This window comes from Heptranchias perlo, chromosome 7, assembly GCF_035084215.1.
Source record: "Heptranchias perlo isolate sHepPer1 chromosome 7, sHepPer1.hap1, whole genome shotgun sequence".
Lineage (NCBI taxonomy): Eukaryota > Metazoa > Chordata > Chondrichthyes > Hexanchiformes > Hexanchidae > Heptranchias > Heptranchias perlo.
The window spans coordinates 37,217,609-37,236,642 of record NC_090331.1 but is presented as its reverse complement, the minus strand read 5'-3'; the positions used below and the strand labels follow the sequence as shown (position 1 = coordinate 37,236,642).

At 43.3% G+C, this 19,034-nt stretch overlaps 1 protein-coding gene across 1 annotated transcript in view; it reads right to left on the bottom strand.

The window, feature by feature from the left end:
• itgb5 (integrin, beta 5) overlaps nucleotides 1-19,034 on the bottom strand; it is a 129,675-nt gene that overhangs the window by 8,617 nt on the left and 102,024 nt on the right. The window contains exons 11-13 of the mRNA XM_067987321.1: nucleotides 14,559-14,781; nucleotides 11,609-11,709; nucleotides 8,378-8,497 (exon numbers count right to left, since the gene is read on the bottom strand). Coding sequence (XP_067843422.1) covers nucleotides 8,378-8,497; nucleotides 11,609-11,709; nucleotides 14,559-14,781 — 444 coding nt within the window. The remainder of the gene's footprint in view (nucleotides 1-8,377; nucleotides 8,498-11,608; nucleotides 11,710-14,558; nucleotides 14,782-19,034) is intronic.

Sequence of the window (19,034 nt, the reverse complement as noted above, 5' to 3'; positions counted from 1 at the left end):
TCCTGGATGGTGTCGAGCTTCTTGAGTGTTGTTGGAGCTGCACTCATTCAGGCAAGTGGAGAGTATTCCATCACACTCCTGACTTGTGCTTTGTAGATGGTGGAAAAGCTTTGGGGAGTCAGGAGGTGAGTCACTCGTCGCAGAATACCCAGCCTCTGACCTGCTCTTGTTGCCAGAGTATTTATATGGCTGGTCCAGTTAAGTTTCTGGTCAATGGTGACCCCCAGGATGTTGATGGTGGGGGATTCGGCAATGGTAATGCCGTTGAATGTCAAGGGGAGGTGGTTAGACTCTCTCTTGTTGGAGATGGTCATTGCCTGGCGCGAATGTTACTTGCCACTCATCAGCCCAAGCCTGGATGTTGTCCAGGTATTGCTGCATGCAGGCACGGACTGCTTTATTATCTGAGGGGTTGCGAATGGAACTGAACACTGTGCAATCATCAACGAACATCCCCATTTCTAACCTTACGATGGAGGGAAGGTCATTGATGAAGCAGCTGAAGTTGGTTGGGCCTAGGACATTGCCCTGAGGAACTCCTGCAGCAATGTCCTGGGGCTGAGATGATTAGCCTCCAACAACCACTACCATCTTCCTTTGTGCTAGGTATGACTCCAGCCACTGGAGAGTTTTCCCCCTGATTTCCATTGACTTCAATTTTACTAGGGCTCCTTGGTGCCACACTCAGTCAAATGCTGCCTTGTTTTCAAGGGCAGTCACTCTCACTTCACCTCTGGAATTCAGCTGTTTTGTCCATGTTTGGACCAAGGCTGTAATGAGGTCTGGAGCCAAGTGGTCCTGGCGGAACCCAAACTGAGCATCGGTGAGCAGGTTATTGGTGAGTAAGTGCTGCTTGATAGCACTATCGACGACACCTTCCATCACTTTGCTGATGATTGAGAGTAGACTGATGGGGCGGTAATTGGCCGGATTGGATTTGTCCTGCTTTTTGTGGACAGGACATACCTGGGCAATTTTCCACATTGTCGGGTAGATGCCAGTGTTGTAGCTGTACTGGAACAGCTTGGCTAGAGGCGCAGCTAGTGGAATTAGTGGATTTGATGATGGACAGGTATGGGGTCTGAAGCTCAGCACTGGGTCAACAAGACTGTGTACAGCCTCAGCAGGTAGCCAGGAGAAGGATGGAGTCAGTGGCAAGGCAATGGAGGTTTGGGCATGGACCAAAAACAATGGCTTTAGCCTTTCCATTATTTAATTAGATAAAATTCTGGCTCATCCACAACTTAATGTCAGACAGGTAGTCTGACAGCACGGAGTTTGTTGTGGGGTCTAGGGAAGTAGTGAGAGTGGTTGAGCTAGGTATTTCCAGCATTAATATGGTGACCCTATGCCCACAGATGATGTCAATGAGGAGCAGCACGTTGGTGATGAAGGGACGGAGGCAAAAGAGGTTAGATCTCTGGAGGTGATTTTGTAGGGGTGGGAGAAAAAGCCATTGCTGAACATATGTCAGCTGCATTGGGAAAAATGAGTGAGAATCTCACTCATATCTTTGATATATATTAATAACTTGGACTTGGTTGTACAATTTCAAAATTTGCAGATGACACAAAACTTGGAAGTGTAGTAAACAGGGAGGAGGATAGTGATAGACTTCAAGAGGACAGAGACAGGCTGATGGAATGGGTGGACACATGGCAGATGAAATTTAACACAGAGAAGTGCGAAGTGATACATTTTGGCAGGAAGAATGAAGAGAGGCAATATATACTAAATGATACAATTGCAAAGGGGGTGCAGGAACAGAGTGACCTGGGGGTATATGTGCACAAATCTTTGAAGGTGGCACGACAGGTTGAGAAAGCAGTTAAAAAAGCAGATGGGATCCTGAGCTTTATAAATAGAGGCATGGAGTGCAAAAGCAAGGAAGTTATGTTGAACCTTTATAAAACACTGGTTCGGCCAGTACTGGAGTACTGCGTCCAATTCTGGGCACTGCAATTTAGGAAGGATGTGAAGGCATTAGAGAGGGTGCAGAAAATATTTGCTAGAATGGTTCCAGGGATGAGGGACTTCAGTTACGTGGATAGACTGGAGAAGCTGGGGTTGTTCTCCATAGAGCAGAGAAGGTTAAGAGGAGATTTGATGGAAGTTTTCAAAATCATGAAGGGTTTCGATAAAGTAAATAAAGAGAAACTGTTCCCATTGGCAGAAGGGTCAAGAACCAGAGGACATGGATTTAAGGTGATTGGCAAAAGAACCAAAGATGACATGAGGAAAAACTTTTTTACACAGCAAGTAGTTATGACCTGGAATGCGCTGCTTGAAAGGGTGGTGGAAGCAGATTCAATCGTGGCTTTCAAAAAGCAATTGGATAAATATTTCAAGGGAAAAAATTTGCAGAGTTACGGGGAAAGAATGGGACTAACTGGATTGCTCTTACAAAGAGCCGGCATGGGCTCGATGGGCTGAATGGCCTCCTTCTGTGCTATAACCATTCTATGCTTCTATGGGCAATCCAATAGAGGAGAGGTAGTGGAGGAGGATGAGTTGATATCGAAGAAGTCAAGGAAAAATAAGGCAGTCACAGAGGATGTCAGTAGTGACTTTGACTAGGCCGATCCCCATGCAATGGAAATTGGACTGGAGGAATTCAAACAGAATTGGATGGGTGACGGGCATAGAGCTTGGTATTTATGAGAAAAAGATTAGTGAAGACAAATGTAGGTCCCTTACAGTCAGAAATGGGGGAAATTATATTGGGGAACAAAGAAGTGGCAGAACAATTAAACACATACTTTGGTTCTGTCTTCACAATGGAGGACAAAAATAACCTCCCAGAAATGTGAGGGAACCAAGGGTCTAGTGAGAGGGAGGAACTGAAGGAAACCAGTATTAGTAAAAAAAATAGTGCGAGGGAAATTAATGGAACTGAAGGCTGACAAATTCCCAGGGCCTGATAATCTACATCCCAGAGTACTAAAGGAAGTGGCCCTGGAAATAGTGGATGCATTGGTGATCATCTTCCAAAATTCTATAGACTCTGGAACAGTTCCTACAGATTGGAAGGTGGCAAATGTAACCCCACTATTTAAGAAAGGAGGGAGAAAAAACAGGGAATTACAGTCCCATTAGCCTAATATCAGTAGTGGGGAAAATGCTAGAGTCTATTATAAAATATGTGATAACAGAACACTTGGAGGACATTAACGGGATTGGACAAAGTCAGCATGGGTTTATGAAAGGGAAATCATGCTTAACAAATCTACTGGAGTTTTTTGAGGATGTAACTAGTAGAATAGATAGGGGAGAGCCAGTGGATGTGATGTATTTGGATTTTCAGAAGGCTTTTGATAAGGTCCCACACAAGAGGTTAGTGTGCAAAATTAGAGCACATGGGATTGGGGGGAATATACTGGCATGGATTGAGAATTGGTTGACAGACAGGAAAGAGAGAGTAGGAATAAACGAGTCTTTTTCCGGGTGGCAGGCAGTGACACCGCAGGGATCAGTGCTTGGGCCCCAGCTAGTCACAATGTATATCAATGATTTGGATGAGGGAACTAAATGTAACATTTCCAAGTTTGCAGATGACACAAAGCTGGGGTGGAATGTGAGCTGTGAGGAGGATGCAAAGAGGATCCAATGTGATTTAGACAAGTTGGGTGAGTGGGCAAGAACATGGCAGATGCAGTATAACGTGGATAAATGTGAGGTTATCCACTTTGGTTGTAAAAACAGAAAGGCAGATTATTATCTGAATGGTGATAGATTGGGAAAAAGGGAGGTGCAACAAGACCTGGGTGTCCTTGTACACCAGTTGCTGAAAGCGAGCATTCAGGTGCAGCAAGCAGTTAGGAAGGCAAATGGTATGTTCGTCTTCATTGCAAGAGGATTCTCTACCACAGAAGGCAGTGGAGGCCAAGTCATTAGATGTATTCAAGAAGGAGATAGATATATTTCTTAATGCTAAAGGGATCAAGGGATATGGGGAAAAAGCGGGAACAGGGCACTGAGTTAGACGATCAGCCATGATCATTTTGAATGGCGGAGCAGGCCCGAAGGGCCGAATGGTCTACTCTTGCTCCTATTTTCTATGTTTTCTATGTTTCTATGACAAGCACAGGAAAGGCAAGTTAGAGATGGGATAGCAATTGAAAAGGATGTACAATGATGGAGGGAGGAGGGGTGCGATAGATGCAATTGTTAAAAGATAAAGGGATAGTGCCAGAGCAAAGGGAAAAATGTTGGCAAGCATAGGAACTAGGAAGAGTAAGTAAGGGGTCAGGCGTTAGGTGAGAAGGGAACTGAGTGGTCAGGAATAGGGTGAGAGGGGGATTGAAGAAGTAATGAAGGAGTGGACAAGGCTGGGGTGGTTGAGAGGCTATAGAGAGGTGAGTTATGAAGGGGGGGAGAAGAAGGTAGTGGCTAAATGGCTGGGTGGATGGCCTCAGTCTTGGAGATGAAGAGCTATTTGCACTTGGTGTTTTAGGTGAGGATAGAAAGTGCAGGGAAAGGGTTTTTGTGGAGGTGATTTATTGTGGAAAAAATGAGTCATGGACTGTCCTTAACCTTGATCCTGGAGTAGTAGGAGGATTTGTACCATGGAGATGGAGGTGCAGTAATGCTTGGCTTGGTTGAGCCAGATCTGGTGGATGATGATGAGGTCAGGCATGCACCGTGTGCTCAAATCTGCAGCTCTCTGAATTTAGGGAGTGAAGGCACATGTTGTACCTGGGGGACCAGCAGCGAATGAAGACAGTGGGCACGATATTACCAGGGCGGCGGAGGGGGGCAATTCGCGCCCGGTGAAATCAGTCTGCCTTGAACGCAATCGCAGGCTGATTGGATCCACTTACCTCTTGTTCCGGGTTCCCCACTGCTGATCTGCGCGTCGGGCGGACTGCGCAGTAAGCTCTGTCAGCTGGAGGAGCTCTATTTAAATGGGCAGTCCTCCACTGACTGATGCTGCAAGAAATAGGAAAAATTACAGCATGGAGCAGCCCAGGGGGAAGGATGCTCCCAGGTTTCATGATGCCTCACTCCAGCTCTTACTGGATGGGGTGAGGAGGAGGGGGAGGTCAGTGATCTTCCCCCCGGCGGGCGGGAGGAAGCGGCCTGCCTTTGCCACCAAGAAGGCCTGGCTCGAGGTGTCGGAGGAGGTCACCTGCACCACCAACATATCGTGCACCTGTATACAGTGCAGGAGGCGTTGCAATGACCTAAGTAGGTCTGCCAAAGTGAGTACACTTACTCATTCCCCTACACTCCGTCTGCCATATCACCGCCCCCACCCCACATCTCCTTCTGCACTGCCAACACTACTCTGTCACATCACCCCTCACACCCACTCAAACCTCATCCTCATCTTACCTGCACTTACTCACCTCGCCAGTACTCATCCCGCCACTACCACTCAACCCAATCCTCATACAATCTCATGGCTCAATCTCATACTCACCCTCTCATGCATCTCTTTCACAGTCAGCCTCACTCAACCTGCCACTACCTGTGCTGCAGCCACAGGGCATGCATCACATATGTGCAGTAGGAAGCATAAGGCAAACGTGTCGTGAGCATGAAGGGGATGCACAAGGGTGTTTGAGGGTTTGTTATGGTTTTTACTTATATTTAATTTCTGATCAACTCACATCACATATTATATTGGCACCACTACTGCCAAGTCTTTGCGAATCTTGTCTGGTTTGTGCAATCCTGAGGATTACAATGAAGACCCACACCTGATGCCACCCATTGTGTCACTGCAGAGTGGGTGTAGGTGTATTTGCAGGGTTCTTTTGTGCAGACGACTGAGAGACGTCAGCGATGTCCCCGGTGGCACCCTGGAAGGATGCGGAGGAGAAGTTGTTGAGGGCAGTGGTGACTTGGATAGCGACAGGTAAGAAGATGGTGCTCGGGCCAGCCGGGAGCAGCTCGGCATGAAGGAGGCTGCAGATGTCCACGACTACATGTCGAGTGACTCTGAGCCTCCGTGTGCACTGCTACTCAGAGAAGTCCAGGAAGCTGAGCCTTGGTCTGTGGACCCTGTGGCGAGGGTAGTGCCCTCTGCGATGCATCTCTCTCTGCGGTAGCCCTCCCTCCTGCTGTGCAGGTGGATGTGTCACAGCACTGTGTTGTGGAGCTCCACGTGTCAGAGGTGGATGGCGAGGCTGGTGATGCTGTTCGCCCTCCGAGGAGGTCATGACTGTAGTTACGGCGGCCCCCATCTGGAAGATGTAAATCTGAGAGGGTCCGCAACTTACCCCGGTGTCTGGACACCGGGGTAAGTGTGCAAGTTGGTGAATTTTATTGTTAGGAGAAGGGTGGTGGAGGCCAAACTTTGTCCCAAGTGACAGAGTGGCCTCCTGCAATGAGTGAGGGTCCCCCCCCCCCGACCTGTCAAATGGACCTCTGCAGCTGCCACAGGCTGATTGCTGCAACACGTCCATTTGAACTGGGAGTGTTTCCCCCAGTACGGGAAACAGTCCCAGTTGTTTGTAAAATCCCAACCCTCCTAAAATATCTCGTTAATCAGGTCTGTAAACGACCTGAAATACCAAAATAAATACTTTAAGTGGCACCCCGCCGGCTTTAATTGCCAGCGGGAGTCCCACATGCGGGGGCTGCGCGCGCATGTCAGCGCGTCTGTGGAAAACCCGGAAGTGGGCGGGTTGGAGCCGGGCTCCCGCCCCGCCCCGGGAATCCCCGATTTTCGGAGACCCCCGCCAGGAACGCACCGGATCGCGGGTGCTAAAATAGAGCCCAGTGAGTCATTTGGTAGAGATGAGGGCATTGAAGACAAAAGTGAGGAGCTGTTGAGTAGGTGAACAGAGGTAGTGGTATCATGATCAAGTGGAAGATCAGGGGAGAGGGAGTTAGGAATCTGAAAGTAAACTGGTGAAGGAGTTGGGGCAGAGGGGAATTTTCTCTGGCAGTGGAGCCTGATTGGTGATCAAGGCCACATGAAATGACAAGACCAAATGGGTGGCTCTGGGTGGAGGAGTTTTTGTAAATTCTGGTGAGGAAAGAAGGATAGAGAAGTTATAAGAGTGCCAAGATGGGACATGGTAATGAGAGCCACACCATCACTATGGAGGTTAATGCGAGGTACACGATGATATGTGGACAAATGTGTAGCCAAACTTGAAAAGTAAACACTGCAATGACATCATATAACTCATTCCTTACTTCAGCAGTCACTGTACACTGATCCCTGGCACAGAACCAAGCTATATCCTGTCCTTAACCGACATCCACATACACGTAGTTTTCAGCAAGAGTCACTGTACAGTGGAAACCCAGACTGACTTTTCTGCTGCTTAGCTCATGGCTGCTGAAGCTAACTGTAGTTCCTCATCATAACCTGAGGTGAAATTAGCTAACAACACAGAATGGGGATTGCATTTAGAATCATATGGCTCCTTCCCACATGATGTTCTGAGATATCCATCAATTGAGATTTTCTAACTTCTTGTGGCAGCACAAAAAAAACTCCACAGTAAGGTATGTTTGCAAACAATTCCCCAAATTGACATCCAAAGCTCAACACGAACAATTGCATTTGGGCTTTTACAAAAACTTTTTTTATTACACAGTAAGATCTGATGAACAACGTTGAGATGAATAACCAATTAATCTATTTTTTTGTGGGTTTGGTTGTGCCAAAGGATTTTTAACATCCACCCAAACAATGGTGTGCCTTCAGGATAGCACTCCATCAGCACTGCACTGTACTGCCAATTTTGATTATGTGCTTAAGTCCTGAAGTGGGGTTTGAACCTACAACTTTCTGACTCAGACGTTAGCGTTCTATCATGAGCTAAGCAAATGGATGTGAATTGAGGCTATTTGTGTGTTAGTGCCTTATCATGTGTCAGTATTTGCATCCGTGACATTCAACATCCTGAGCATTAATAGTTTTATAATTCATTTGCGTTTAAAATTTAAATTAAGTGCTAGTGGGGGAATCCCAAGAACCAGCTTGTGAGCTGCAAATACAACAGAATAACAAAAGAGACATTGATCTAACACTATCTCTGGAAAAATTCAGTCAGATGAGTAAAGAGGAGAATATTGAAATATCACCTTATAGTAGTGATGCGCTATGAATTTTACATCTAACTTTAGATCTTCAGTTTTTATTATACACATAGATATTATATACATATTACATATGACAAACCTGTTTGCCATAATGATTGACCTATTTTCTTATTTAGGAGCAAGCTCAATATAACAAAATAGCATGAGAGTCAGCAAGACAGAGGGAACAAGATTGAGCATATGTATGTAAGAGTGCTGTATTGTGCGACAGAGAGTGAGGACATAGGTATTTGTGAATGAGTGAGAAGAAATGAGAGTGAGTCCATATTTGTATGAGAGAGAGAGATTAACGAAAAAGAGAAAGCACACTAACCTGGTTCCTTCAGAGCAGTAAGGACAGACTTCCCACTGACATGTTCCGAGTAAGTAAACCTCATGACACAGTCATTTTCAGTTTTGTACAGGCACAGAACTGCATCCGGGTCATCTGTTTCTGAAAAAGGATTAGAAACAATCTTCAGCCCCGTGGCTCCATTTCTACAACTTCAACAAAGTGGGACAGGCTAAAAGCCCCATTGTTTTCTGTGAAGTGTACAGCCAAAGGGCAGCAACCATTTGATATACTTAATAAGAAAAAAATGTTCTTTTTACTAGTTTCCACATATTGTTGGTATCATTTCAGTTTTTGCACAACTTTGCAATTTTGTCAAGTTTGCAAGAAACATACTTCCTATACAAACATCTGTAATTCATTAGGATTTCAAGACCCACTTTTGAAATAGCAGGGAGTAGCATGCTTGAACAAAATATGCTATCATCAGAAATGTCATAATTCAGGAACTTTTTCCAGACACACTACTCTAAATTATAAATGCCTTTAACTTCAACCAAATTAAGTGGCTTCCTACAAATAAACTGATGACCTTGTGTTTAAACATGTAAGATTGATCCATTCAAGGGAAAGTTCCAACTTCTGAGTTCAAAACCTCATGTTTTAATCGTTTTCTACTAACTACTTGTCTTTTAAAAAGGTTCTTTGAATTGTACTAGTGTCGCCTAATTATTGATGGCCGTGTTTATAAACGAGCCTATGTCCAAAGACCAATGGCTAATCACTAGAAATGGGACACTGTGGTTTTAACTTTTATTACAATCACTACAATAATTCATAGCCATTTTGATATATATTCTTATGATTTCTTTATAATAATGAACAGCGTGTCCTGTGCACTGAACCTATTTGGGGCTATGTTAAACCTGTCAGTAATTCTGACTGACTGACTACCATTCAGAAAATGTAATACTAGCCATAAATTCTAGAACAAAGAGTACTCACACTGACACAATAGCAATGGTTTTCTGCCACTAGGTGGAAAACAGCAGTTAAGACCATCATTTGGTGTTTAGATCCAAATAAATACCTTTTGTGCACACATGAAAGTATGATTCAGGTTCAGGGGTGGACTATATGGGATGTATAATATGGCAAATTCAGAAGCAGGATAGAACCATAGCATTTGCATTTATCTTGCGGCCATTGTCCTTGCAAAATCGAAAGAGAGTGAACCAGAGCCAAATGGAGGAGCTGTGTATAAGGAGTTTATGGTTTTCTAGAACTTAAAGAAGTTTGGGAAATGACTGAAGGGTATCTTATCTGATTTGCATTACTCTGTCAATGACTCTGAATTTTATTTTACTACTGCACCATTCCAATCGCTTGGGAGAGGAGGATTTTTGCAGTTATTCACCAAGACTTAATCCCAACTGCATTCAAGAGGTGAATGACGCACTGCGCGAATAGGGTCGCAAGCCCAACCGTGGGGATGAAGACAAACAATTCAGAGAAACAGCAACAACTTTATGTCATTGATGGTTTCTCCAGGCTCTTGGGTGTGCCTGTATGATTGAGGTAAACCATCTATTCTATTCATAGGTAGCCTGCGATCTACCAAGAAGGATCTTGCGTGTGTTATTGCTGGTGGGAAAATCTCAGGTATTCGGCTAGAGGTGGCATCAACAATGCAATTTTAAGGAACAACTTCATAGTTACTATTGATGATTGGCTAGAAGATTGATTGTTCTTATAATCCTATGGTTGAAACAATTATAGGAAGATTGATTTTGGAGAGTTTTAAATGCCCTATATAAATGTTAAATGAAAATTACTCATTATTTAAACTCATTTCAAAATCCCAACTTTTCTGTTTTTAACTGGATGATAGTGCAACAAAACAATGGATCAAGGGAAAAAAGATAGAAATGCTATTACATGATACATGATTTATTCATTTAAGTTTATTATCTCACCTTATTTCAAGTAACTGGATTCCTCTTTTGTGGCAAACACTTTTTCTCCCATAACAAATCTAAATCTCTATAAAACCCAAATCTGTCCAAGACGTGAATACTACTTCATTGGCTGTAAAGTGCTTTGAGACATCCTGAGATCGTGAAAGGCGCTATATAAATGCAAGTCTTTCTTTTTACTGGGGGAGTTTTTCAACACCTCTCTCATAAGAAATAGCTTGTCATTTGATCAGTAACTGTTCTTACTCTTCTGGCCTCCAACCTCCCTCCCCGTTGCAACATTTCTGGTCTCAATACTATTCAGTGCTCCTTTGAACCTTCCTCTCTTATTTTTACTGAGCTCCAATATGCCACCTTAAATCCAGTTCCCGTTTCATATATCAAGTGGAGGAGAGGTGGGAGGCAATTTGCAACAGCCTGTTTCTTACCTGAAAAATGGGCATCCGGCAATTGAAAATTGTGGTGGGGGAGAGGGTTGAACCTCGGCCGTCCCACTGGGGCCCCAAGACCACGTGATGCAATTTTCAGGCGGCCTGTAAATGGATGAGCAGCCCACCCCTCAAAAACTGGCTGAATGCTGCCTAAATATGCAGATCAGGAGCCTACTGTTGTAAGACCTAGATTTCAATTTTTAGGTACAAATGGACGGAACATGCATCGTGCTTGCTCCACACAGTTGTATCAAGCGTTGAGTGGTCTAACCAGTGAGGCTGCTCAAAGAACGGCCCAGGAAGCTTTCAAATTCTTTTTGGTTGGCTTAGGAGCAGCAGGAGTGAAGAACCAAGCATTTGCTGCAGGCTGCAGTTCTACATGTAAAGGCACTCACAGACATTCTCAGTAGTCTTGTAGTATTATACAGTTCAGCGCACAACTTTTAAAATGGACAATAAAGTGTTTGAATTAGAAATGAACAATAGCAACCTTTCTTTCCGTCCTTCACTGTTGAGTTTTGACTCTTTTTGTTTAAGTAAGGACTATTGATGAGACTGGGCTCAGTAACTTAACCAGAACAGTTGCCCCCACATTATAATCACTCACTATTGAAAAAATGATTAAAAATAATGAGAATTGACAGAAATGGATAGAAGCATCTCCCCCCAACACACACTACATACACACAAGCAGAAGATGTAATTTTATTATTCTCAGCAATGTTTTTGAGTTTTAAAGGTAATTCTAATGTCGAGAATCGTTCTATAATCACTGGATTTAGGTTTCATCGTTTATTACACGTTAATTACAAGTAATTACACTAATTATGTTTTATAAAAAAAGAGTAAGAACAGGATTCACTTACTGAGGATGTCCACTGTCAGGATCTCATCCTTACAGAGTTTTTGACAGGTCTGATTGTCAGCCAGTCTTCCTGAGTTAAACAATCTACACTCTATACATTCCCTGCAACAAACATAGTGACATAGAATTATTATTTCTGCTCATCACAACCCTAAAAATAAAGCAGGGCACTCTGCAGTCAGACACATCTTTGTGAAGCACTGCATTCTACCCAAACATTCAAAATGAAGGCAAGAGTAACTTTTGTGGGTGTTAAACTTTATGTCCAGACATCTTTCTAATGGGGCAAGAACACAGGTATCAAACAGATTGAGGGCTAAGCATTGGTCTCTGAGCGTGCAGGCAAATAAATGTAATAAGAGATATGTGCATACAGGCCCAATGTGAGTATGTGGAATCCCATATTTAGGTGTTGGATATGTTAATAATGTTTACATTTATCCTTGTCCACTGACACCACTTTTGTAGAGGTTTGAATTATTTGCACACATGGAAGATTCAGTCAACTCCCTCCTTTCTGGAACTCTGTCCTTGTCATTGTTCTCTAGTAAGGAACCAGTGGTTTCAGTGGCTGTGTTCTTGTTCTGTCATATACAGGACTAAGTGTATTTGTTATCACCATTTTAGAGACTGTGGGGGTGAAATTTGCCTAGCGCAAAATGGTAATAGTGAATCGGCAGCCCATTTTACACTCCGTCCGATTTTCTTTTCCATTGAAGTCAATTTGCCTTTTCTTTGTGGCAAAGCATTCCATGTTTTAACAACTCTCTGTATAAAGAAAATTTTCTTAACCTCTCTTCTTTCTCTTACTGACCATCTTTATCTCCATGTCGCTGACTCCTCAATCAGAGGAACCAGTCTTTACTTATTCACCCTATCAAAACCTTTCATAATTTTAGAAACCTTTATATTAAATCTTTTCTTAGCCTTCTCTGCTCCAGGGAAAATAGTCCTATATCTAAGTTTCTGTGCCTAACTATAGTTTCCCATCCATGGTATCACCCTGATAAATACATGCTCTCTACTGCTTTCTATAATGGGACACTCAAAACTGCACTACTATAACTATGCTGTTTGCCCTCACAATTTCAGGGAATTATTTATTCAAACCTAGGTTTCCCTGCTCATCCACACCTTTCTATTAAGTGCATACCTGCATTCCTTGTTTTTTTCCCAAAATTTATTTCTCCACACATGAAGGTATTACATAACTAGTCTAGTCCTCAATAACCAACGTGAACTGTAATGGTACCTGTGACAGCAAGATATTATTTCTACACCTGCTCAGAACACACAAAGCTTGAGACATAATTTTAAAACTGAAGGCAAAATCTTCTGACAGCTGAGGCAGATCTAACATTTTAGCACATAAAGCTTTTTTAAATTCATTGTCAGGATGTTGATGTCACTGGCAAGGCTGGCATTTATTGCCCATCCATAGTTGCCCTGAGAAAGTGGTGGTTGCGTAAATGGGCTTCTGCAGAAGTTATGGTGGCCAATCGGCAGAATCCCTGAGAAAATTCATTCCCATGCAGTAATATAGTACCTTTAAATAGCTATAATCATCATTAACTTATAATGAGCGAAACCCAAAGACAGACCACGCTCCTTTACTGGACATGACATGTACTGGGAATCGCTTGGTGTGGTGCAACCTCTGGCTGATGCAGTCAAATTTGAAGCTTATGTTTGTTTATTGTGAACTCTATACATGAAAAGAAATCTGGGAAGGCACTGCACTTCAACTCTTGTTCGTCTTCTTCGATCACAGCTGTGAAGTTAAGAAAACATCAAAAAGACCTTAATGTCAATCAATGTCATCCTTGAGGCACCTTTTTCAAATCTATATTTAACTTTATCCCAACAAAAGCAGTGTAGGGGTCGTGTTCAATCGCAGTATCAGATTGCAAAGGCATAAGATACAATAGTGCTGCCCTCTGCGCCTAATTGTGACTTATCAAGTGTCAACTCCAATGTGAGGCTCCAGGACTTGGAGTGATTGGAGCAGGTCTGGACAGCAGATCAAAGAAAATTTTAGGGAGGCGAGCTCATCTATTTATTATTTTTCATGCAGATCTCATGATATTTCATACATGTTGCTGAGTTCTCAGGTTGTTCCATATTTTGAGGCTAATAACAAAGGCAATTTCAGAAGGCTAATGATGAGTGGATTTTCTTGCATTCCTCAGCAGTGCTTCAGCAAAGATACACAGAGCTGAATACCTGCGCCATGAGGCATTACTTAGCCCCTTTCTTACAATAACAATATTAGTAAGCAACTTAAAAATAACTTTTTCTTTTGCAACTTTCTCCTCTATTCCTAGCCTGAAAGTACCAGCTTCTTCTGGAGTACACGCCCATGGGTACCAGCAGCCCTCCAGTACTTTGCCCAAGTGGCTATTCTTTATGTGTGACCTTGACTGTGAGACTGGCAAGCTATTCAACTATGAGCAGCAGCACAGCAAAGCTTGATTCTGTTCTCTTGCAATTTTAGACAGACACACTGTAGCAGGAGTCAGCTGGTTGAATTCTCTCCTGCTAGTTTAGAGGTGTTGTAGTTCCCCAAGTGCTGCCCCAGCTGAGATCAGCAAGTTGAGTACAAACTAGGGATCAAAGCTAGACCTACTGGCCTGTATGGCTCAGTACCACACAGCAGCGTGCATCTCCCCACGAAGTTATCAGGGGATCTACCACACAATTTGATTTTGCTATTTACAGTTTCTTTTAATTGTGTTGAACTAAAAAAATGTTTGCTTTTTCAAAAATTTAAATAGAAGTTGTGAAGCAAAAAGCACAAGTAATATTTGCCATATATGGATTTGCCAGTATAGAGTTGAGCTTTTCTACTCAATAAAAGTGTTCAAGTCCAACAATGCTTGCGCTTTAATTACAGTATACACAAAGAACTTTTATACATTTGACTAAGCAGGCTAAAGGGGTTTGTTCTGTACCTTTTCGTGCCACAGGCATCAGGGCAGGTTGGGCACTTCTCACAAGTATCCCCAAATGCTCCAGGTTCAGTGCACGAACATCGGCCACATGCACAGTTTCCTCTACCACTGCAAATCTGTCCATCATCTGAGAGACATGAGTCTATTTCTGTTGAACAGTTGCAGTTGTCCCCAATCCAGTCTGCGTGACACTTGCATTCACCACAGTGACACTTTCCATGACCTGAGAACAGAGGAAGGTAGAGTGAAATAGTCTATGTCAGTTAATAATTACCCTGTTAGAAGGATTATGCGTTAAGGGGAACATTTGACACACGTGACATGTCTCATAGCAACTAGGGTAATCACTGGGCAACAGGTATGCAGAAGTTGAAAGCTTCTTGAAAGAAATTGCGAGGGAACTTACTTAATTGAAGGAGATTAATGAAGATCTCACATATAAATATAATTATTCTTACACTTCTCTCAGACTTTCATCCAAATTTTACAATGACTGCTGCATTTATACCATGGGACTGCCACTGGCATCAGCCCTGGAATCTAAACAGGGTGGATTCCAGCATACCTGAAGCCAATACACAGAACTCATCTTTCTGAAGCAATCTGCACAAAATTAACTTGCCAAAGAAAAACATTCAAATAGCTTGAAAGGTCTGCTGGTTCCTTTGATAAACCTACACTCAGATGGTTCCAGCCATTCTATTCTGTTCTTTATTTTAATATATTAATTATACATTTTTTTGGAGGAGAGCCAATGAAAGTCAAATCCATGTTCAAAGAAAAGCTGAAGAGACTCAGAAAAGTTCATATTTGTGTGATTTGGTGGAGTGATGATTTTCAGAATGGGTTTTGCATTGACCAAAATGAAGGATTTTCTCAAAGGTTGCCCAGTTTTGATCTGTTCAGACTTGAGAGGAGATTTTCCACTGGAGGAATGCTGAACAGGAGTGGAAAATTGCACCCTTATTTTGGGAATTCCGCTGGAAGTGATGGCAGTTCCATACTAAATCTCATTTGAGTTCCAAACGTAGACCTTGATCTAAAATATGCCCCCCTCCCCTCCACTCCACATTCAAAATCTGTCAAATTTTAGATGACCAGGGCACAATCCCTGTACCTGAGGATAGATGTCTGAGGATTGCTAGAAATTGGTTCTCAGGCCTCATCTAAATAATCGCAGCGAGATGCTAATGCCTGTTGCATCTCCACGGGCAGCCTGCCTGACTGAAGAATCAAAGTTTGGACCACCTAGCTCGCCAGCAGCGGGCCACAGGTAAGTCCCGGTTTGGGGGGAAGGAGGGGGAGGAGAATGGGAGGGAAGCCTCTTGCTCCTCTTAGCTCCACACGATCGCCTTTTAAGATTATTTTTTTTTTTAAATGTACCTTTCGTTGGTGGCTCTGTTTAGGCCGCAGCAGCCATTGAATAACCGTGAGTGTGGTAGGCTCAACACCTACTCCTGCTCATCGTAGACCAATTTGGGTGACGGGGCCTAAAACAGGTGTTAGGCCCATCATTTACATATGTAAGGGCCTGTTTTGGGCAGACGCGAGGGACACCTGAAAAATGGCCTGACTTAATTTCGAGTTGGACATTTTTAAGGCATCCTTGGGGTGCAGGATGTTGGTCCCTGAAATTGGGCCTTGTTGCATCAATTTTACGCCTATAAGACGAGCACCAGGCGGTTTAATTCCTACCCCAATATTTCTTACAGGTCCATAAATCTAAAGAAATCTAAATTTTAGATATGAAAAATAGCACAACTCTACATCTAAGGTTAGGACTCAAATGTTCCTAACATGCTGAAAACCAGTGTAGAGCTGTCACTGAGGAGATTTACTCAGAGACAATTGCATTGGTTTTCTGATTTGTTTGTGTATCAATGGAAGAGGACCATGCTGGGAAAGCAAAACATTTCTTTTTGCACTAAGTGACTGTAGCAAGTATTCAAAGGTTGGAGGACAGTACACAGACATTCTTCAGTCCTAACTTGTTCAATGAACACTGCTGCCACTGTGATCTTTGCTGCTGCTGGACCCAGCAAGCCTGCCCAGCAGCACTCAATGCCATCTGGTACATGACTCTGACAATTGCCAAATCTAGTAGTGAATGGGAATGTCCAAGTAATCTTGATTAATTTCAAGTTTTTGTGTGAAATAAAACCATTGTAAACAAATGACAGTCACACAAATCCTCCTCCAGATTGCTTCCAGAAGCCGATGCAGTTTTTAATGATAAACAAACAATGTCAAAATGAAACAGATTTCCAGCTACTACCTGATACAGTTAGAACTTGGGAAAAAAAATCCTAAATTAGGGGAGGCAGGGATATCCTCCAACGCATTCCTTTGCATCCAATCCCAAGTCCCTAACTGCAGCAATTTCCTTTTTCAAGACCATAGTTACTCACTGCGTCCCCTGTGTGAACACAATCTGCAAGCAGCTTAAGACCATTTGTAGCTGCTGCAGAATAGCCACTGCTTTTCGAGTCAGTTAAACATCCAACAATTACAGTGAAATATATAAAATGCTCCGTCCAGCTAAAATTTCAACACAGAAATTTACTCCCTTATCTAAACTTTATTTTTCACGTAACAGATATTGCTGTGCTGTGCACCAGAAAGAAGGCAATGATTTATTGCCTGAAGTAAAGCTGCAGCTTTTTGCTATTAGGAATTTACTGGTGGCCTGAAATGCAGACCTTTTTAATATTAGTTATTTGCCTAAGAGGAAAGGCTGAAAGTGCAGACTATTGTAAAATTGTATCCCAATATTATTGACGTAAGAATGAAAAAAATGAAAAAGTACGGACTCTAATTGCTGCTATTTGAAGTTATTAATTCATTTTAGGAACTGTAGGCAAGAAGTTTGGCCATGTAATGCCCGTTGTTTTGGTGTTACACGGCCTCTTGAACTGCCAAAATGTCGTCTTGGCTGCACACGTTTCTAGCGTGATGTGTGCCGGATGCCATCTTGGTATAGATATTAGCGCATGCACAAATAACGAATGCCAGCTGCATGTAAAGTAAGGAGAAAATGGATACAATCAGTGTGCAACGCTGATTTAAAGTGAAAGACAACATTTTGGAACTTAACGCTCAACTCAACACAGTCTTAACCACGACCATCTGAACATATCGTAAGAGTGCCTGGAGGACCCCCCACCAGCGCTATTTAAAGGGACCATGCAGGATTTACAGGTTAGTTGCTGGATTATTGTGTTTGGCTGCCGATGCATTTGTCTCCTATACTTGAATACTTGGACGCGGGAACATAGCCTAACATTTAGAGCCAGGACGTGCAGGAGTGAAGTTAGGAAACGCTTCTACACGCAAAGGGTGGTAGAAATTTGGAACGTTCTTCTGCAAATGGCAGCTGATGCTAGCTCAATTGTGAATGTTAAATCTGGGATTGATAGATTTCTGTGAACCAAAGGTATTAAGGGATATGGGGCTAACGCGGGTATATGGAGTTAGGTCACAGGTGCGCCATGATCTCATTGAATGGCGGAACAGGCTCGAGCGGCTAAATGCCACTGCCACTTGCTGTCTTCTGATATGCGCTACCTTCTTCTGCAAGAAAGCAGGACGTGTGTCTGGGTGATGTGCCTGTCATGGTTGAATAGCTGTTAGTGTGTGTGGCCTGTGAGTTGTGGGTGGGCGGCTTGCAACAGTGGTAATGTGTAAGGGTGAGAAGAAGCATCTGATTGGCAGAGTTGAGTACTGATGGAAAGAGTTTGTTGGTATGTGGGTGATGGGGGTGTAGTGCCTGGAGCAGTGGATGCGGCTCATGGTGCAATTGGTAGGCGACGACACTTGACAGTTGACCTTACTCTCCTTGACCACTCGTATCCATGTTTGTGGTGCTGTGCACCTGGCACTGACTTCGTCCCCCGCTGCCTCTTGCCACCCTCCTACCCCCCCCATCCCCGCCCTACGGATATAGGATGTCGCTCCTTCTGTCCCCCTCTTGCACCAAGGTCCCTACTGCATCAGCAGAGAACCTTGGTGCATGCACTCTCGCAGGCCTGGTCCCAAATCAGATTGGCAGATTGGTGAGGTCTGGCGTGCAGATTGGAGGATGTGTGATTTAATAGTGCGCAACCTTTATTTAATGTTTTAACATAACTCATCAGTTTGTAAACATAGGGACGGGACCTACATCTGTGTTTTACGTATGCGATGTCTGATCTCCGTTGAGACTCCATGCAGACAGCAGACTGTTATTTTTAGCAAATAACAGGTACCAGCTACCTTTAAGAGATTTTCAGAGACATCCTCCCTTTAAGAGATTGGGGCTCCCCTGCTGGTGGAAAGTGCACATGAATCATCATGTCAGGCCTAGTTTTTAACGCTGCTTGAAGGTAAGTCCTCAGGCAGGACATTTAACCCCCTGTATTGATCGCTCTCAAAAGCCCCAAGCCAAAAATATTTTCAGCCAAGTTATTGTCTACCCTTCTAACCTCTCCTTTCCTGCTC